A 22,057-nucleotide genomic window follows, 5' to 3' on the forward strand; every position below is an offset into this window, starting at 1 on the left:
GAAAAGGGGCCTCCAGCACCTGCCACTGTGCAAGCATAAGATCCCGAATATCCTGAAGCATAGGAAAAGAGCAGAAAGCAGAGCGGATCCCCTGAAGCAAGGGGTCCACCTTACGCAGGAGCTCCAACACGGTGTCCTCAAAGTGTAAAACTGAGGAGACCTGCAGAATTAACTCATGAAGTTGAAAAAGTGCACCACAGATACATCTTCGTCTTTGACAGGGTTCCTCTTAGCAGGCTCTTGAAAAAACTTGATAGGCAGAAGCTAGGGTCCAAAGTGGTGAACTAGATTAGAAACAGGTTCTTGGACAGATGCCAGAGGATTAATGAAATTCACTCAAGAGGGCAAGTGTCTCAAGGATCAGCAGCACTAGCACCGATTCTGTTTAATATGTTTGTGAGCGATATTGCCAAAGGGTTAGAAGGTAAGGTGTGCCTTTTGGCAGATAAGATTTGTAACAGAGTGGACACCCCGAAGGGAGTGGACAAAATGAAAAAGGATCTGCAAAAGTCATAAGAATGTTCTAACATTTGACAACTAAAATTCAATTCAAAGAAGTGCAGTGATGCATTTGGGGAGTAGAAAGAGGGAGCCATATGAGTGGGAGATGAGAGACTTGGGGTGATAAGTGTCTGAGCTTGGTAAATTAGTTATGAAAATAAACAAATTTCAGCAAAGAATAACATTTACAGGCCTCTGATAAAAGGGAAATAACTAGTGTTCTAACCTTGCTGTACATGGAGGAAATCACAATAAGACCATCTCCATCTTAGCTACACATACTGAATTCTCTCATGTGAACATAAGAACAAAGGGACCACATATACAGCACAAATGTGCTAACAAGAACAAAAGATCTCAAAAGAAACTGGTTGCTCAAGAAATAAAGCTGTAGCACATTACAGTATTAGCTTCTTATCCATTAATAAGCAAAGAAATATTTCCAATCAAGATTGTATTTATTTATATACCACTTATAGCCTAAGTAGTTTACATTCAGGTACTCAAGCATTTTTCCCTATCTGTCCCGGTGGGATAAACATAGTGATGTCCCATGTACTTTTGCTATGTACAGTAGATATTTATAGAAAAAGTGCTTTAACCGTCAAGTTCCTGACAAAATGTATTCTAAGACCATCTTTAATGTCACATCTGGCAGATAAATCAGATTCAAGAGCTTCTCAACTCACAGTATCACTTAAATCAGTGAAGAGGAAAATCATGCACCCAATCCCTAATTAAATGGATGTCAGTCACATACAAACAGACTAATTCAGCATGACTCAGATCTGCAAAAGTTAGAGGAATGGTCTAATATCTGGCAACTAAAATTCAATGCAAAGAAGTGCAGACTAATGCATTTGGGGATTAATAATCGGAAGGAACCGTATATGCTGGGCAGGTGAGAGGCTGATATGCATGGACGGGGAGAGGGACCTTAGTGTGAAAGTGTCCGAAGATCTAAAGGCGAAAAAACAGTGTGACAAGGCAGTGGCTGCTGCCAGAAGGATGCTTGGCTGTATAAAGAGAGGCGTAGCCAGTAGAAGGAAGAAGGTGTTGATACAGGTCGTTGTAAGGCCCCACTTGGAGTATTGTGCTCAGTTTTGGAGACTGTATCTGGCAAAGGACATAAGACTTGAAGTGGTCCAGAGGAGGGCAACAAAAATGATAGGAGGTTTGAGCCAGAAGACGTATGAGGAGAGACTGGAAGCCCTGAATATGTATACCCTAGAAGAAAGAAGGGACAAGGGAGATACAATTCAGACATTCCAATACTTGAAACGTATTAACGTAGAACAAATTCTTTTCCAGAAAAAGGAAAATGAAACCAGAGGACATAATTTGAGGTTGAAGGGTGGCAGATTCAACAGCAATGTTAGGAAAAGCACAGTTACTTACTGTAACAGGTGTTATCCAGGGAGAGCAGGCAGCTATTCTCACATATGGGTGACGTCATCGACGGAGCCCGGATGCGGACGCTTCACAAGCAGACTTGCTTGAAGAAACTCGAAGTTTCGAATCGCCCGCACCGCACATGCGCGAGTGCCTTCCTGCCCAGCATAGGGCACGTCTCCTCAGTTCAGATAGCTAGCAAAGAAGCCAACCAGGGGAGGTGGGTGGGTTGTGAGAATAGCTGCCTGCTGTCCCTGGATAACACCTGTTACGGTAAGTAACTGTGCTTTATCCCAAGATAAGCAGGCAGGTATTCTCACATATGGGTGACCTCCAAGCTAACCAGAATGGGATGGTGGGAGTGTTGGCAATTTAGGAGAATAAATTTTGTAATACTGTTTGGCCAAACTGTCCATCCCGTCTGGAGAAAGTATCCCAAGAGGTGGTAGAGAGGAAAACGGTGACAGAGTTCAAAGAAGCATGGAATGAACACAAGAGGCTCTAGAATCAGAAAATAGTAAATATTGAAGAACCAAGGCCAGTACTGTGCAGACTTGCACGGTATGTGTATGTATATAGCCTTTTGGTTGAGGATGGGCTGGTGAGGGTGGTGAATGCCTAGAATGCGCTCCCAAGAGGGCTTCAATGGCTGGGAGGGTGTGGATGGGCTAGAGTGAGCTTTGACGGAGACTTTAGCAGTTGGAGCCCAAACACAGTACCAAGTAGAGCTTTGGATTCTTGCCCAGAAATACCCAAGAAAAATTTTTTTTAAAAAAATTAAATTGAATCAGGTTGGGCAGACTGGATGGACCATTCAGGTCTTTATCTTCAGTCATATACTATGTTACTAAGAAAATAAGAAATGAAAATACATTTCTTCTAGAAAATCCCTCTGCTCCCACACCCAGAGCTAATGCTGTTCTCAGAAGGAAGGCAGCACGGAATCACTCATCATTTATGTCAGGCGCCGTGCCAGGCGCAAATTCCGTGGTATCATCATAGAACAGCCTAATATTACTTTGGTATGCATTTCTAAAACTGGTACATTTAGAGAATAGTACCTTTGTAGCCTTTGCCTTTGGTGACACCGATAATATCGATCATCTCATCCTGTGCAAAAACCCCGTTCACTGCCACCTGCTGTTCCAGTTTCTCACGAGCCCAATCCACCTTTTCAGCAATAGTGCCACCATTCACTTGGATCTCCATCAGATGAGACTTCTTCTGGCGCAGGGGTAGCAAGCGCATCTATTACAAAGGAGAGGTGATAGTTGCATTAAAAGTTCTATCTTTGCAAAACTATATAGTAGGAACAGAAAAAAAAAAGAGGCAAGAGATATCTAAACCAACCAACAGTCACATTTATTTCAAAGCAGTATTGATTTCGAAGTACACTTCTCCCTCCGGATCCGCAGTTTCAGTATCCGCAGATTCAGTTATTCGTGATTTTTTATTAAAAATAATTCCGGACCTTCCCTGCCTCCCTCCCGGCATCCCAGACCTTTCCTGGTGGTCTAGTGGGCTTTCGGGGCAGGAGCGATCTTCCTACACTCCTGCCCCGTGCAGATCACTCATAAAAAATGGCTGCCGTGAGTTCCCGTCGTAGTCTCGAGAGACTATGGGAACTCACGGCAGCCATTTGCTACGAGTGATCTGCACGGGGCAGGAGCGTAGGAAGATCGCTCCTGCCCTGAAAGCCCACTAGACCACCAGGTAAGGTCTGGGATGCTGGGAGGGAGGTGGGAAGGTCCAAAATGAGGCAGGGGTGGGTCAGAACCAGCCGAAAAGTTATTCGCAGTTTTTCACACTTCGCAGTCCAGCTCTGCACCTAACCCCCGTGGATACGAAGGGAGAAGTGTAGTATAAAAAGTCCTAAGTCTTTTTATACTGCTTCGAAATCAATACTGCTTTGAAATAAATGTGACTGTTGGTTTAGACATCTCTCTTGCCTCTTTCTGTTCCTGTTTATAATCAAGGCCAGCCCCCTTTTACTCTTGTTTTATTAAAACTACTGTATAGTAAGCACACAACCTGTGATACTACAGTTATATATGACATACAAATAGAGGAATTATTAGCATAGGGGCTTCTAACTTCACACCAGGGAAAGAGGACCAAAGCAAGCTTACAACTCGGTTCCCCACTTCACCTCAGCTACTGTATCTTCATTTCACCAGAATACAAATGACAGGAAACAAGGCCAGGTCCACAGTAACAGACTGGCTCAGCAGACTACTTACACAAAGTAAATCATGGCAGGCTACAGCAATGTTACTTACCGTAACAGTTGTTATCCAGGGACAGCAGGCAGCTATTCTCACTAGTGGGTGATGTCATCAGACAGAGCCCCGGTACGGACGTCTCACAAGCACGTGTTGCTTGTAGAAACTTAAAGATTCTAGATGCCCGCACCGCGCATGCGCCGGTGCCTTCCTACCCGGAGATCCGGGCGTGTCTCCTCAGTTCAGGTAGCTAGCCTGAGAAGCCAACCCAGGGGAGGTGGGTGGGACGTGAGAATAGCTGCCTGCTGTCCCTGGATAACAACTGTTACGGTAAGTAACATTGCTTTATCCCAGGACAAGCAGGCAGGTATTCTCACTAGTGGGTGACCTCCAAGCTAACCTCAGTGGGATGGAGGGGGAGTTGGCGACTTAAGAGAATAAATTTTTCAATACTGTTTGGCCAAACTGTCCATCCCGTCTGGAGAGGGTATCCAGACAATAATGAGAGGTGAATGTGTGAACCGAGGACCAGGTGGCAGCCTTGCAGATTTCCTCGATTGGTGTTGATCTGAGGAATGCTACTGAGGCTGCCATTGCTCTGACCTTATGGGCTGTGACCTTACAAGGAAGTGATAATCCAGCCTGGGCATAGCAGAAAGAGATACAAGCCGCCATCCAATTAGAGATGGTGCGCTTTGATACGGGTCTTCCCAACTTGTTAGGATCGAAGGAGACAAAAAGTTGAGGAGTGGTTCTGTGTGGCTTGGTGCGATCCAGGTAGAAAGCCAAGGCACGTTTGCAGTCTAGAGTGTGAAGGGCCGATTCTCCGTGGTGAGAATGAGGCTTAGGGAAGAATACTGGAAGTACAATGGATTGGTTGAGATGAAATTCGGAGACCACCTTAGGCAGGAATTTCGGGTGAGTGCGGAGGACCACCTTGTCATGGTGGAATACTGTGAATGGTGGGTCCGCCATCAATGCCTGGAGTTCGCTGACTCTGCGAGCGGACGTAAGGGCTACAAGGAAAAGCACTTTCCAGGTGAGATACTTCAGAGGGGCCCTGTTGAGTGGTTCAAACGGGGGCTTCATGAGGTGGGAAAGGACTACATTGAGGTCCCAAACTACTGGGGGTGGTTTGAGAGGAGGGTTAACATGGAAGAGTCCTTTCATAAATCTGGCGACCACCGGATGGGCCGAGAGGGGTTTCCCTTGTAGAGGCTGGTGGAACGCCGCAATAGCGCTCAGGTGGACTCGTATGGATGTGGACTTGAGCCCAGATTGAGATAGGTGTAGGAGATAGTCCAGCACGGAGGATAAGGAAGCTCGCTGAGGTTCCTTTGACTTAGAAACACACCATGAGGAGAATCTGGTCCATTTCTGGGAGTAGCATTGTCGAGTGGCGGGCTTCCTGGAAGCTTCCAAGACCTCCCTCACTTCTTGTGAGAATTGGTGAGGGGTTACGTTGAGAGGAACCAAGCTGTCAGGTGGAGAGACTGCAGGTTGGGATGAAGTAGTGATCCTTGATGTTGAGTAAGTAGTGAAGGAAACACTGGAAGTGGTACTGGTTCCCTGCTGCTGAGTTGAAGTAGGAGGGAGAACCAAGGTTGTCTGGGCCACCGAGGAGCTATTAGAATCATGGTGGCCCGTTCGAGTTTCAGCTTGACCAGAGTCTTCTGGATCAGCGGGAATGGTGGGAACGCATATAGAAATCGTTTCCCCCAGTTCAGTAGAAAAGCATCTGCCTCGAGGCGATGAGGGGTGTAGATCCTGGAGCAAAACTGAGGCAGTTTGGCGTTGTGGGGAGCCGCAAAGAGGTCTATCTGAGGCGTCCCCCATTGCGTGAAGATTTGGTGAAGGGGGTTGGAATGGAGAGTCCATTCGTGCGGTTGTAGCAGACGGCTTAGTTTGTCTGCTAAGACATTGTTCTCCCCCTGGATGTATACTGCTCTGAGTAGGGCGTTGTGGCGCACCGCCCAGTCCCAGACTCGTAGAGCTTCCTGGCAAAGGAGGGCCGAGCCCGTGCCTCCTTGCTTGTTGATATAATACATGGCGGCCTGATTGTCTGTGCGAATGAGGATTACCATGTCGTGGAGTCGGTGTTGGAAAGCTTGGAGCGCATTGAAGATGGCTCTGAGTTCCAATAGATTGATTTGGTGTAGTCTTTCCGCACTGGTCCAGAATCCTTGGGTGCGGAGACCCTCCAGGTGGGCCCCCCATGCGTAATTCGACGAGTCGGTTGTGAGAACTTTCTGATGGGGGGGAGAGTGCATCAGCAAACCTCTGGATAGATTCGAAGAGGTCATCCACCAAAGTAGAGACTGCCGAAGAGCAGGTGTGACTACGATGCGTTTGGACAGTGGATCGGATGTCTGATTCCACTGTGATGCCAGGGTCCACTGGGGGATCCTGAGGTGGAGTCTGGCAAAGGGTGTCACGTGTACTGTGGAGGCCATATGGCCCAGGAGCACCATCAGTTGTCTCGCCGGTAGGGTTTGGTGAGTAGCCACCGACTGGCAGAGATGAAGAAGAGACTCCATGCGTTGCCGGGGCAGGAATGCTCGGAGTCGGGTGGTGTCCAGGACCGCTCCGATGAAGGGGAGGGACTGGGTGGGTTGTAGATGAGACTTGGAGAAGTTGATCTCGAAGCCCAAATTCTGGAGGAAGTAGGTTGTAGCCAAGGCCGCCGAAGTGACCTCTGGGGCTGACGGGGCCTTGATGAGCCAGTCGTCGAGGTATGGAAACACCTGTAGACCCCTGTCCCGGAGTGCTGCGGCCACTACCACCAGGCACTTTGTGAAGACTCTGGGGGACGAAGATAGGCCGAATGGTAGCACTCGATACTGTAGGTGCAGATTTCCCACCCGAAATCTGAGGAACTTTCGGGAGGCCGGGTGAATGGGGATGTGAGTGTAGGCCTCCTTGAGATCCAGGGAGCATAACCAGTCGTTCTGCTCGAGGAGGGGGTATAGAGAAGCCAAAGTCAACATGCGAAACTTCTCTTTGACCAGGAACTTGTTGAGGGCCCGAAGGTCTAAAATGGGTCGCAGGTCGCCCGTTTTCTTCGGGACGAGGAAGTACCGGGAGTAAAACCCTCGGTTCAATTGGTCTGACGGGACCGGCTCGACAGCCCGAAGCTGAAGTAAGGTTTGGACTTCCTGAAGAAGAAGGGCGGTCTGCGTCGAGCTTGAAGGATACTCTCTTGGAGGATGGTCCGGGGGGGCCCGGTGGAATTGAAGAGAGTATCCTTCTCTTATGATGGAGAGGACCCATAGGTCCATGGTTATGGCCTCCCATCGGTGGTAAAAAAGATGGAGGCGGCCCCCTATGGGAGAGGCCGAGGTTATGCTCCCGGGAGGGCCGTCAAAAGGGCTGGGGAGCCTTAGGTACAGCCGGTGGCTGAAGTTTTTGCTGAGACTTCTGGGGAGGTTGTCTCTTCGCAGGCTGTCTCGCAGCAGGCGTTTGTCTGGGCATGTAACGCCGCTGGTAAATCAGGGGTGGCCTGGAAGGTCGAGACTGTTGAGGTTTGGGTTTGGGCCGTAGGATGGATTGAAAGGATTTTTCATGATCCGACAGCTTCTTGGTAACAGTTTCGATAGACTCATCGAACAGGTCAGCTCCAGCGCATGGTACGTTGGCGAGTCTGTCCTGTAGGTTGGGATCCATATCGATAGTACGGAGCCATGCCAGGCGACGCATGGCTACCGCGCTTGCGGCGGCGCGTGCCGAGAGTTCGAATGCATCGAAGGAGGATTGCATCAGCTGGAGGCGTAATTGGGAGAGGGAGGCTACCACTTCCTCGAACTCGAATCGAGCTTGGTTGTCTATGAACGGAGTGAACTTGCGGAGCACCGGCAAGAAGAACTCCAGATAGGAAGAGAAAAAGAAGTTGTAGTTTAGCACCCGTGACGCCATCATGGAGTTTTGGTAGAATTTTCTACCAAATTTGTCCATCGTTCTCCCCTCTCGGCCCGGCGGTACAGAGGCGTAGACCTGGGAGGGATGAGAGCGTTTAAGGGAGGACTCGACCAGTAGGGATTGGTGGGAGAGTTGAGGGCCCTCGAACCCTTTATGGTGCACGATGCGGTATCGAGCATCGAGTTTGCTGGGGATCGCCGGTATGGAATACGGCGTTTCGAAGCACTGCATGAAGGTCTGGTCCAGTAATTTATGCAAGGGGAGCCGAAGCGACTCCGTTGGAGGGTTAGGTAAATGCATGGTGTCCAGATACTCTTTGGAGTATCTGGAGCCCGTGTCAAGGGTCACATCCAGATCATCCGCCATTTGTCGGAGGAATGATGAGAAGGACAATTGTTCCGCCAGCGTCGGCCTGTGGGACGGGCTGGAGGAGGATGAGGCCTCCAGGTCCGTGGACATCGGGGAGTGACAAGGAGAATCGGGCACCGGTGTCTCCTCGTACTCCGGGCCCCTCGGAGGGGACACCTCTGATGAGGAGTATCCCCTACGTTGCAGTTTTTTTCTGCGGTGACACCTCCGAATGGCGTGAGGAGTGCCAGGATGAGTGTCTCGATCGGTGCCCGTCTCGGTGGCGGGACGGGGATCGGGATCGTCTGTGCATCGCATGGTCTCCCGAGGCCCCCAAGTGGATAGGGCTGGAAGCGGTGGATCGTAACTGGGTTTGCGATGCGGGTTCTTGCGATGCTACCCAAGTCTGGTAAGGAGTACGGAAGAACTCTTCCTGACTATGCCCAGGGCTTCGAGTATCGATCGGAGGTCTGGTCCCATGTTGGCGCGGAGGCGTAATGGGTTCTAATGGCGGCATATCGGTAAGCGAGGCTTGCCGCGTGGGCATCGCCGCCCTCCCCCGTTCGTCCTCGTCGGTTGTCGAGGTCGAACGGTGTGGGGGAGGGGGAGGGGGCGGACCGCCCCTTTGGATCGGTACCGGGAGGCCACCCTGTATGGCAGCGATTAGCCCGGGTCCGATGGTCTGCATGAGCTCAACGAATTGAGCTTCCAGCACGGACCGTAGCGAAGCCGATAAGGAGGGATCCGCACCGAAAGGGGGTCCTCCTGCACGGACATCACGCTCCTTCGAGGCCGAGTGCTTCTGCTTAGTAGCTTTCGGCACTTTGATGACCATTGGTGGCACTGTGGAAGGAAGAGGTACCTGAACCGAGGAGACCGGGGCAGGCACCGACGTCGAGCTCGTGGATGGTGTCGGGGCGAGCGATGCCGGTTTCACCACGCTCGATGCAGGAGGGGTCGATGCCGGTTTTGCCCGAACCGGGGAGGTATCGGATGAAGTGGAGGCTGAGGGATCCTTAGCTGCGTCCATCTTGAACATCGATTCCCACAATAGGCAACGCCGCTTGAATGAGCGTGCCGTAAGGGTAGAGCAAGGCCTGCACGATTTCGGAATGTGGTCAGGGCCCAAACACTGCAAACAGCGCCAGTGAGGGTCCGTGAGTGAAATCGCGCGTTGGCACTTGCTGCACTTTTTAAACCCGGTGATTGGCCGGGACATAGGCCGGAAAATCTCCGCCGCGAGGTCGAAGCCAGTGGGCCTGAGCCACGTGGCCGGCCCGTTCGACCCGCCGGAGGAAATAATCTTCTTTTTTTTTTTTTTTTTTACCGAAAAGAAAAGAACTGTTAACTGTAATTAAAAGAAAGCGAAAACGCGGACAAGGAAGTCAAATTTAACTGAATTCAGCTAGCGCATGATGAAGTTGAACTTCTCAGCTCCGCGGAAAAGAAAGAACTGAGGAGACACGCCCGGATCTCCGGGTAGGAAGGCACCGGCGCATGCGCGGTGCGGGCATCTAGAAACTTTAAGTTTCTACAAGCAACACGTGCTTGTGAGACGTCCGTACCGGGGCTCTGTCTGATGACATCACCCACTAGTGAGAATACCTGCCTGCTTGTCCTGGGATAATGTATGGTTACCTTTACTCCAGCCTTCCACTCCTACCTAGAGAAAACCACCACCAAATTGACAAGCTTTAAATTCTCTCTCTAGGCTTATTCCAGCCTTGTTTGCATTATCTTCAGATAAGGATGGAATCCCTACTAGCTCTAATGACATGCAGTACAAAATTCCTTCCTCCCCTGCCATTTTCTATCACCACACCAGGATCAACATGGAACACATGGAAAACTGCTTGAGTACATGTAAAACAGGGAAAACTGCTTGAGTACCTGAATAAATGCATGTAAACCGTTCTGAGCTCCCCTGGGAGAACGGTGTAGAAAATTGAATAAATAAATAAATAAAAAGTTTTAACCGTGTGTACGCAGGAACTGAACACGTGCTGCTGCACTCACCTGGGTGTGTGCAATGACCCGCACCACCTGACAGTACTTCTTCATGCTCGCAAAGTCCTTCTCCAGCTGCTTCTTGCCATCTTCATCCTGCCACTTCTTGCAGTACTTAGTAAAAGCCTTCTTCTTGGACTTATACCTTTAAAGGCAAAGTAGGGAGAGAGTTGGTGCAACCCCTCTTCATGCCAAGCTGGCATGAGCGGAAGGAGATAGCACCAGAGCAGGTACACCACCATTTTTGGCTCATTGCTGGCTTCAAAGGAATATTTCCACCAGCAAGCGGAACCTGGAGCTCATCAGACAGTGGCCACAACCAGAGCCGAGCGGAACTGCCAGTTTATTCCCATCAAAATACAGTGCAAGAACATTGACAATACACTTTTAATAAGTGACTCCCCCTCCCTTGTTTTTTCTCCTCCCCCTTACCCTCTTAAATTTTTTTTTTACTTCAATGTATTTTTCATTGCTCCAACCACAATACCTCACGTACCAAATTTGTCTACATCTCGTTAGTCACTTATATTTATAAAATTACCCCTTTTCTTTTAAAATTGTACCTTAGTTTTAGTATTGTAAACCAACCAAATACTTGTTGGTCAGTATATCAAATATAGAAACTTGGCATGCTAAACCATTATCTGCCGAGTCTGACCCAGCCCCTTATCCCTGATCATTCTACACAAAGCTATGTCACCCAGCCCATTCATAAAGGTCAAGTCAACAGATAGGAAAGTATTTTAGCAGTAAAGGCCATATATAATGACCAATTTAGTAGTTTTCTAGTAAGTTATGTCAGAGGAGTACACTTGACTATTTATTTCTGACATCTACAAGTTTAGATAGGGACACTAACAGGTTATCTCGCCACTGCCCCTAAGTCAGATTCATTTCAGGAATTTCCCAGCAAGACTGCCTAATGAAGTTCATTCCACATTACTCACCAGTTCCTGTAGAAGCGTCGTTTACACTCATCACTCATGTGCTCAGCAAAGATGGTCTTGAAGGAACGGAGACCACGGGGTGTTTGGACGTAACCCACGATGCCAACAATTACCATAGGAGGTGTCTCCACTACCGTGACAGCCTCCACAACTTCCTTTTTATTCACCTCTATGGGAGAACAGCAAATAAAATTAATCAGTTCAAAACCAATACCTCCATAGTGTTAAAAGGTAAGCCAACAGTGATTAAAAAACACTGTCACACAAGAGTAAAACTGTTTGTTATTTGAGCTAAGTGAACACCTATGTACATAAACAAGGGTCAACCGTGGAATCTTAGACCACTTACAGCTAGAATTACTACCATGCCCTACCTTGTGTCAATGCATAGATAGTGTGACCATATGGCTCCAGAAAAAAGGGGACGGATTGAGACATCCGGTTTTTACTTCCATTGAAAGCAATGGAAGTAAGGAGAATAGATTGAGACATCTTGGTTGCTTACAATGGAAGTAAAACCCGGATGTCTCAATCCGTCCCCTTTTTTCTGGAGCCATATGGTCACACTATGCATAGAGGACCTGCAGTAAAAGCACTTCAACTTGAAAGTCAGGGATAAGATCACACGCCTGAGGCAGTGTTTAAAAAAAAAAAAAAAAAAAAGTCTGGAGAAAACAGGACACCATGTGCATTACTGTATAGGAATTTCTTAGCAGTACTGCTGATAAGCACAGGAGACAGGAACACACACTACTATGAACAGATAAGAAATAGGGAAGAACAGAACCACTCAGTACTCGACATTCAGCAGCAACCGCCAGAGGCAATTTTACTATGTCCGCCCGTCGAGAGTATCATCACTTGTAGTCTGTCATCCACAAATCTATGTGCAATTAAAAAGCCCATGTGATCTAGATCTGCCCCCTCTATGCTACACTAGAAACAGCTTGTGCCCGTTGGTAGATTAGATATCTAGTAACAAAACTAGGGCCTCTATGTATCATTAGTACTAACTGAGCAAGCTGTATGCCATCACCACCCCACCCCTATAATAGTGAACTGGAATTTACATATATAGCATCAAGCACTAGTCAACAGTGAGATTATTGTAGATAGGTCCTGCCCTATATAAAGTGCTTTTCTATTTCAAAGTATATACACCACCATTATCTGTCCAACTCAGAATTTAAACTTCATGCTGCATGGCCAGGAACAAAGAAAGACTTACTTGATCCTGGTCGATCAACCTCTCGAACAATGTGGGTCATTCCAGCCTTGTATCCCAGAAAAGCAGTGAGGTGAATTGGTTTGCTGGGGTCATCTTTGGGAAAACTCTTCACTTTGCCCCTATGTCTACGGCTACGCTTGCGAGGCAAGAAACCTAAGGAGCCATGCCTGGGAGCGGAAAATTTTCGGTGGGACTGGAAGAAAACAACTAGATCAGTAACAAAAGCATACAAAAGCAAGACCCAAACAGATATGCAAAGCAAGTTAATATTTATAGAGGGTTGTTTTTTTTTTTTTTTTTTTAATATAGTTAAGCTCAGTGGCAAAACAACTAACAAAACTAGTGAATCTACTGGCTAGAAAAAAACAAACCAATGTCCAGGTTGATTTTCTCAGCTAGTTTCTGCTGGATTGGCGAGCAAGGGAGAGGGAACTAGGGTAGGCAGCCTTTCACATTCTTCCGAGACCAGTAGAGGCAACTAGTCTTTGATCTCATGGCCAAGGAAGAGATTTTCAACTGCAGAAAGCAGGCAGTCTCAATGGAGACAGATGCTCTTAGTCCAGCAGTGGCCCAGGGAATGTGGTGAATGCAGTTAGCTCAGCAGGATTTTAAAAAGGTTTGACAAATTTCCTTACCCATTCAAATAGACTTGGCAAAATCCACTGCTTATTTCTAGGATAAGTAGCATAAAAATAACAGTTACTTACCGTAACAGGTGTTATCCAGGGACAGCAGGCAGCTATTCTCACATATGGGTGACGTCATCAGCGGAGCCTGGATGCAGAAGCTCGCAAGCAAACTTGCTTGAAGAAATTAGAAGTTTCGAGTCGACCGTACCGCGCATGCCTTCCCAGCCCAGCGCATCTTCTCAGTTCAGATAGCTAGCAGAGAAGCCAACCAGGGGAGGTGGGTGGGTTGTGAGAAAAGCTGCCTGCTGTCCCTAGATAACACCTGTAACGGTAAGTAAGTGTGCTTTATTCCAGGACAAGCATGCAGCCTACTCTCACATATGGGTGACCTCCAAGCTAACCAGAATGGGATGGTGGGAGTGTTGGCAATTTAGGAGAATACATTTTATAATACTGTTTGGCCAAACTGTCTATCCCGTCTGGAGAAAGTATCCAGACAATAGTGAGACGTGAAAGTATGAACAGAGGACCAAGTAGTAACTTTGCAAATCTCAATAGGTGTAGATCTGAGGAAAGCTACGGAAGCTGGGCATAGCAGAATGAGATACAAGCAGCCATCCAGTTGGAGATGGTACGCTTAGAGATAGGATGTCCCAACTTATTTGGATCAAAGGAGACAAAAAGTTGAGGAGCATTTCTGTGTAGTTTGGTGCGTTCCAAATAGAAGGCCAAAGCACGTTTACAGTTATTTCTCCAGGATGAGAATGAGGCTTTGGAAAGAACACTGGAACACTGGAAGAACAATAGATTGGTTTAGGGAGGAATTTTGGAAGAGTACGTAGGATCACTTTGTCATAATGAAACACCGTGAAAGGTGGATCAGCAACTAAAGCTTGCAGCTCACTGACTCGAGCAGAAGTGAGGGCGATGAGAAACACCACTTTCCAAGTGAGATACTTCGGATGAGCCTTGTCAATTGGTTCAAATGGAGGCTTCATCAGTTGAGCAAGGACAACATTGAGGTCCCAAACCACAGGAAGCGGTTTGAGAGGAGGTTTGACATTGAAAAGTCCTTTCATGAATCTGGAAACCACTAGATGAGCAGAGAGGGGTTTCCCTTCAATAGGTTGATGGAAAGCCGCAATTGCACCGAGATGGACTCGGATATATGTAGACTTGAGGCCAGAAGTAGGTAAGTGCAAAAGGTAATTCAAAATAGAAGATAAGGAGGAATGTCAAGGCTCTTTATCATGAGAAAAACACCATGTAGAAAATCTAGTCTATTTTTGGTGATAGCATTGTCAAGTGGTAGGTTTCCTAGAAGCCTCTAGAACGTCTCTTACAGATTGAGAAAACTCAAGAGGAGTCATGTTGAGAGGAACCAAGCTGTCAAGTGTAGAGACTGCAGGTTGGGATCATGCTAATCTTCAATTCATGTAAGCTCACTCTATCAACTCTGTAAGCTCCTTGGGAATGCCCAAGCCAACTCTTTTTGTAAACCGCCTAGAACTGAAAGGTATTGGCGGGATAGAAAACACTAATATAATAATCCTATATAATAAAACTCTAAGCGCACATGCGCACTTAAGAGTTTCGTGTTCCCTGACGCTGTGGTGTGTGATCCGTGGCCGGATTCTATTTTAGAACGCAGCAGCAGGGAACACTCTGGAACTTCCCCCCTCACTCACTGCAAAAGAAACCGCTGTCGCCACCGCCGTTCCTTCTGCTCTCCTCTTTGGAGTGTGCAGTGCAGGCCAACGAGGTTCCTGGGCAACTGAACACAGTCTCCAGGTGGCCGCAGCCTCAGCAAATGCCAGTCTTCCTCCCAGCTCGGGTCTAGAGTCTTTTCGCCCCCAGCGAGAGGTTGAGTGTCGTCGTCTTTGCCCCCCTACCCCCCTCCCCGGCGCACCCGATCCCCCGTTAAGCCTCCCATCCGACCCTCCAACCTCGGTCTGACTGGCTCCCTTAGTCCCTTGCCGCTGCCCCCCTTCTCTTCCCTTCCCACGGTCCCAACAAACCTCTTGACTCTAACAGCGGCCGCAACACTCTAAACACGCTGCTTCGCGGCCTTCTCCTGCCCCGATTTGCTCTGCCGGTGATGCGGGAAGACACTGTATGACAGAGTTGAAGAAGAGCTTCCAGACGTTGTTGTGGGAGGAATGCTCTGAGTTGGACAGTGTTCAGGACAGCTCCAATGAATTGTAGATTTTGTGAGGGCTGAAGTTGGGATTTGGGAAAGTTGATTTCGAATCCCAAACTTTGTAGGAACCAGTTAGTCCATTGGGTCGCTCCAACAACCCCCTGAGATGTTGAATCTTTGATGAGCCAGTTGTCAAGGTAGGGAAATACCTGAAGACCATGGTTCCTTAGAGCTGCTGCTACCACTACCAGGCACTTGGTGAACACTCTGGGAGATGAAGCCAGGCCAAAGGGCAGCACTCTGTATTGATAATGCAGATTCTCCACCCGAAATCTGAGATATTGACGGGAGGCCAGATGAATGGGAATATGAGCGTAAGATCCTTAAGATCCAGAGAGCATAATCAGTCGTTCTGCTTGAGAAAGGGATAAAGGGATGCCAGGGACAACATTCAAAAATTTTCTTTCACCAAAAATTTGTTGAGAGCCCTGAGATCCAGAATGGGCCGAAGATCACCCGTCTTCTTTGGAACAAGGAAGTAACAGGAGTAAAACCCCTTGTTCTGCTTTCGATGGCATGGAGACGAAGCAGAGCTTGAGCTTCCTGAAGAAGGGCGGTCTGGGAAGGATTGGAAGGATACTCTCTTGGAGGAAGCTCTGGAGGAACCTAAGTGAAATGAAGAGAGTAAATATCCTTCCCTGATGATGGTCAGCACCCAGAGGTCGGATGTAATTGTCATCCATTGGTGGTAAAAATTTGTCCATAGTTTTTCCTTCCCTTCCAGAAGGAACGGTGGCATAAACCTTATGGGACCTCTTTAAGGATGACTCCACAAGCAGGGATTGATGAGATAACTGTGAGTTGTCAAACCCTTTGTGATGGAGAGTTTTATACCTAGAGTCCAATTTGCTTGGAACATCTGGAATGGTATAAGGGGTCTCCAGGCATCTGGCATAAGTCTGAGACAAAAGCTTGTGAAGAGGAAGCTTAAGTGACTCTGCAGGAGGTTGAGGTAGATTCATGATTTTGAGATACCCCTTAAGAGTATTTGGAGCCAGCATCTAATTGAAGATCCAAGTCAACAGCCATCTGACGAAGAAATGATGAAAAAGATAGTTAATCCGCCAATGCTTTGCCTCGAGAAGGACTCGAGGTCGTCGAGGCAGCTTGGGTCGAAGATGAAGCTTCGGCAGAAAAAAAGGCATCAAAAGAATATGAAGACTTGGACGAAGCAATCGAAACTGCCGCATCCTTGAGGTGTGGAAGTGGAGACCTCAATCGAGGAGTCGGCGGTCTAGTCGAAGTAGGAGTAGATCGAGGCTTAGTTGAAGAGGGACGTTCTTTAGAAGAAGAACTATGCCTGGATGAAGTATGCCTGGATGAAGGCCTCGATAATCTGTGAGAACGGTGCTTGGAAGCAGATCTCGAAGATCGAGGAGACTTCGCCTCGGAGACAGAAGCAGCCGATGCCACCAAAGAATGGATAGGACTGGAGGCTGTAGATCGAAGCTCCAGAGGCTTGGTGGAGGAACCTCGATGCACTCCCAAAGACTCTGCTCCTTGTATAGAGTGCAAAGATTCTGCTCCTTGCTTTACATGCTTAGATGCAGAGACTCTGCTCCCTGCAAAGAATGTGCATGCTCAGACTGAGGCAAAGAAAGTAGCTCGACCTCGCGGGAGTCTGCAGAATGCCCAGGCTGGATGAGAGGAAGAAGCTTCGGTCCCATATTATTAAGGAACTGAATGAATTACTTCTCCAACATGGTCTGGAAAGAAGCCAGCAAGGATGGATCCGCATCTGAAACCGGACCACCTGCTTTGGCTGGAGGTGCCACCGATGCAGTGTAAATGTGCTTCGACTTCTGCTGAGCTATCTGACCTGAGGATACAGGGGAAGATACAGCAGACGTCGTCGAGGAGAGAGCCGCTGCAAACAATGAAGGTCTAATGAGGCTCGAGGTGGAAGCAGTAGAAGCAGCAGTAGAAGCAGGAGTCTCGGTCGAAGGTGAGGCTGAGGTCGCCCTCAAAGTTGAGGGATCGGAGGAAGAATCCATCCCGAAGAGCTTCTCCACCAAAAGACGACGATGTTTAAGGGCTCGAGGTTGAAGAGTAGCACAACGCTCGCACGACTTTGGTGTGGATCCGTGAGGGAAATCGCACGCTGGCACTGGCCGGGACATAGGAGGAAAAACAGCCGCTGCAAAATCGAAGCCCCTGGGCTGCAGCCAAATGGAAGTAAAAATTTTTTATTTAAAGAAAGAAAAGAAAGAAAAAAACAGCGATTCGTGAGGAAATAACACAAACCGCGGTGTAGAGAAGGCACGCAGTAACAAAGTTAAACGCAGAGAGTCAAAGATGGACTTCTCGGCTCTGCGAAAAACTGAGAACTGAGGAGACGCGCCCTGCACTGGGCGAGAAGGCACTCAGGCATGCGCGGCACGGTCGACTCAAAACTTCTAGTTTCTTCAAGCAAGTCTGCTTGCGAGCTTCCACATTCGGGCTCCGCTGATGACGTCACCCATATGTGAGAATAGGCTGCCTGCTTGTCCTGGGATAATTTGTTTTACTCTTTTGGGATCTTGGTACCAATGCTCAAAAGCTTGCAAGTAAGACTTGGGGCTTCTACCAATTGCAGTAGCAGACACCGAGAACCCTATGCAAATGCATTACAAGGAGTTCATTAGTATTAAAATGAGTACTCCTAGTAATGCTCAGAAGGGAGCACCCACCTCTTACAGTGCAAAATTTTCTGGTAGGTACAATAGCTTTTTGTGCATGTTGTGTGAGTTTGTGTCCTGCACCTAACAGCTGTGTTCTGACCATAGGCACAAGAACACATATCGTATATACTTAAATATAGGACGAAATTTTGGGGCCAAAAAAATGCCCAAAAATAGGGGTCTCGTCCTATATTCAGGTCATCACCCAACCCCCCTCCCAAATTTGATGCAGGCCTCTGGAAAGCCGGGACAGGAGGGATCCTTCCTGTCCCGGACGATACTAACTATTTTTTTTACCCACCTCCCCCTGTGTACCTTTTCTCACATCCCTGGTGATCCAGCGGAGTGAACTTTCCACGCACCTGCCCTGCACCCCTCCTTCCGATCTCGCGGCCAGCAGCACACCAGCATGCAGGAGCGAGCTTTTCAAGCTCCCGTCTGGCCCTGTGCCGCTTGCCGAATGGCGAGAACTGTCTGGCAGCCATTCAGCAAGCGGCACAGGGTCGGGCAGAAGCTCGCTCCTGCGTGCTGTTGCGCCCCTGGCCATGAGATCGGAAGGAGGGGTGTAGGGCAGAAGCGCAGAAAGTTCAATCCTGCTCATACACCGCTGGATCACCAAGGATGCGAGAAAAGGTACACAGGGGGAGGGGGGTGTAAAAAAATTGTTAGTATAGGCCGGGAGGGATCCCTCCTGTCCTGGCCTACCACTAGACCACCAGAGGGGGAAGAAGGTACAGGGCAGGAAGGTGGGACATTGTGCAGAACCTGGCAAGTAGTGAGGGGGGGGCTGGGTTCAGAGCCTGGCAAGTAGGGAAGGGAGACAGGGTGCAGAGCCTGAGAGGGCAGGGAGGGAAGAGGGCTGAGTGCAGAGCCTGGCAGGGGAGGGCATGAGGGAGGAGACACTGGGTGCAGATCCTGGCAGGGCATGGCACTTGAATATTAAGCCACTGTCTTATATTTGAGTCGACCATTTTTACTCCTTTGGGGTGGAATGGGGGTCTTGATTTATATTCAAGTATATACAGTACTCACACAACATACACAAACAGATGCATCCATATCATGGCTGAAAAAATTAAATAAATTTGCTTGACCTCCAGTAGATCAGGAACTGAACTGGGCATGCACAGCCTAACACTTAGCTCTTGTGTGCAGGCACCAGGCACAGCTCCTCCCCCCCTCATTTCTCCAAGATATTCAACACAAATAGCATGAGTATGCCCAGAAAATTAAAATTGCTCCCAACCAGTGGCCATATGATCAGGACCTTCAGGGGATTAAAGGCCCTGAGGGCACTGCTCTGAATTTTATTAGTTGAAACAAGCAGATGCTGCTCAATCAGTACTGTCAGGGCCTTCAGGGGGTTTGGAGAATCCCCAGCTCAAAAGCCTTGCTTTTTTGTTGTTGCTGCTTACTTTTTGTTTGATGCAGTTTGACTTGATGAGCAGGCAGCCTACTCAAATCAAACTGCATCAAACAAAAAGTAAATAAAAATAGTGTAACGCTGGAAATTCATTAACTCTCCTGAAACGCTATTGTTCCCAACCCAATATTTTTGACCAAGTTACTGGAGCACTGTGAATCCTGCCCCTTGTCAGGTACTCGTTACCTGGATTGGCCACTAATGGAAACAGGATACTGAGCTTGATGGACCTTTAGTCTGTCCCAGAATGGCAACTCTTATGTAATCATAAGACATGAAAATAAACCCTAGCATGATTTTTAAAGGTGCTCCTAATATAAGCCCTACGCCCAAAATAAGCCCTAGTTAGATCGACCCCTAAAGTCCCTGACAATAGTTCTGCCCAATTCGCCACTGGTGGCAGCGCTTTCTCCCCCCCCCCATGTGCAGCATCTTTCCATCCCTCCCTACCACCCCCCCCCGCGCAAAACCCCACCGACCCTCCCACCACAAGACAGACATACCTCTGCTCCCAAACAGTGGCAGCAGCACTCTGAACAGGCTGCTTCGCAGCCTTCCCCACTGGGTCCTTCCTTGTTCCGTGTCACTGATGACATCAGAGGGCAGGCCCCAGCAGGGAAGGTCACAAAGCAGCCTGTTCAGAGTGCTACCTACCGCTGCTGTTTGGAGCAGAGGTATGTTGGTCTCGAGATGGGAAGGAGGGATGGAAAGATGCTGTGCAGGGGGATGGGTGAGAGGGTTTTTGCTGTACGGGGGATGGGAGGGAGGGATAGAAAGATGCTGCACAAGGAGATGAGTGAAAGGGGAGAAAGGAAAGAGGAAGGGAAAGATGATCATTGTACATGTAAAAAATAAGACATCCCCGAAAATAAGCCCTAGTGTGTTTTTTGGACGCCAAATTAATACGACACCGTCTTATTTTCAGGGAAACACATTAATTGCTGCTTGTTACTGCTTTGATTTCCACTCGCATTTACTCAGCTTACTCATTTGGTTTATGGATGTTGCTCTACTGGGTTCAAGAAGTAAGATTTAACGTATTAATACATGCATTAAGCACTAAGGCATTTTAGAAGTTCAAACATGTGAACCCACCCAAACGTGTCCCACTTCCTATAGGACTTTTAAGACCAAATGGAAAAGCAGATGCATATAGGACAAGTCTCAGATTAAATAAACCAAGACGTCAGTCTCAAAATAAATAGACTTGGGCATTGCATCATAAAATACTCCTTCCAAGTGAAAGCCCTAAGCAAGCGTAGGAGATAAAAGAAAGAAAGAAAGGCCGGGACAATTACGGCATCGCGCCGGTGGGAAGGGGCCCAGACCACGCAGGGTCAAAACTGGGAACGAGATCATTCAACAGCGCAACCGCCCACCACCAGGAAACTAGTTCCAACCAACCCTCCAAAATGTTCACACTCATTTTTCCCTGATCTCTTCCACTTCCCTCGACAACCTGGGCCCGCCCGGCGCCTATGAGGCCACGAGAACACAGCGGCCTCGCTCCTCGCGCATCCCGTTTCACCGCCGCATCGCTTTCGTCCTCCCGACCAGGGGTACGGCATGAAACTGCCGCGTGCCTTACAACGGCCGAGAAGGACCAGCAGCAGCGGATGGAAACCGATTCAACTCGCCCAGCGGGCCCACACTCACCATTTCGCCTCCGAAGCCGAACAGGAAGAGAAAGAAACGAATCTACCCTGCGCCCTTTATATAGCTTCGGGTGGGTGGGGGGGAGTTTGCGCCTGCGCCTTCCCCTGACTTCCCCGAGCTATTTCCGGCGTAGTTCTGGCGTGCTCTGAGCGTCACAACGTCCAAACAGGTTCTTTTAGTGGCGTGTGGGAATTGTAGTATTTATTCTCTGTGGACAGTTGATCTTTCAGGCGCACATTTGATCAAACATGTGGTGACCTCACGGGGATTGAACTGACCAATCCGGGTCGGTTCCATTCCTGTGACATCACCAAATGTGTGGCTGAAATAATCAGCTATCAATGAAGAACCCATTTATTTTAAGTCACTGCTGTCAGTGTATTCCTAACACTGCATTCATTACTATATTTTCAGACTACTATTACTACTATTAATTATTTCTATAGTATATTTTATATACTATTAATTATTTCTACCAGACATACGCAGGGCTGTACAGACTCACAAAGAGTAAGAAAACATTTCCTATGTAGGGAGGGTTCGATATTCAGCATCCTTTAAGCAGGCAGTAAAGGTCCTGATGATCATGTGGCCCTCTGTGAATAAAGGCTGCCCACTCCTGAGCTAGAGAACTACACAGAAGGCACTCCTATTTATGGCTATTTAACTATGCGGGTGCCAGCCCTGAATATTGGCCAGCCCCCACATAACTTCCAGGTTGCTCCCTTGTGCTCTACTCCCACAACTCATTCCCTGAATCCAAGTCCTCCCTCCAATTCCCTTTCCAACCCCCACCCCTTCAGTCTGCTCCCTTTATACGCTTCCTGGTTCCAATCCCCTTTTGGTCATATCTCTCCCCTACTGAATATTCTGTGAACTGTATAATTCTGACACATGTTGTTTTGAACTGTTAATTGTATACAGCTCTG

At 48.2% G+C, this 22,057-nt stretch overlaps 1 protein-coding gene and 1 non-coding gene across 2 annotated transcripts in view; both read right to left on the minus strand.

The window, feature by feature from the left end:
• Window positions 1-21,261, minus strand: part of RPL3 (ribosomal protein L3) — a 52,895-nt gene extending 31,634 nt beyond the window's left edge. Inside the window, exons 1-5 of the mRNA XM_033929477.1 lie at window positions 21,129-21,261; window positions 12,561-12,753; window positions 11,333-11,501; window positions 10,395-10,530; window positions 2,955-3,141 (exon numbers count right to left, since the gene is read on the minus strand). Coding sequence (XP_033785368.1) covers window positions 2,955-3,141; window positions 10,395-10,530; window positions 11,333-11,501; window positions 12,561-12,753; window positions 21,129-21,131 — 688 coding nt within the window. The 5' untranslated portion in view covers window positions 21,132-21,261. The remainder of the gene's footprint in view (window positions 1-2,954; window positions 3,142-10,394; window positions 10,531-11,332; window positions 11,502-12,560; window positions 12,754-21,128) is intronic.
• LOC117356177 lies at window positions 2,809-2,901 on the minus strand. The gene has a single exon (XR_004538604.1). It is a non-coding gene; the product is annotated as a small nucleolar RNA U83B (small nucleolar RNA).
• Window positions 21,262-22,057: the final 796 nt, after the last annotated feature.

Source organism: Geotrypetes seraphini, chromosome 2, assembly GCF_902459505.1.
Source record: "Geotrypetes seraphini chromosome 2, aGeoSer1.1, whole genome shotgun sequence".
NCBI lineage: Eukaryota > Metazoa > Chordata > Amphibia > Gymnophiona > Dermophiidae > Geotrypetes > Geotrypetes seraphini.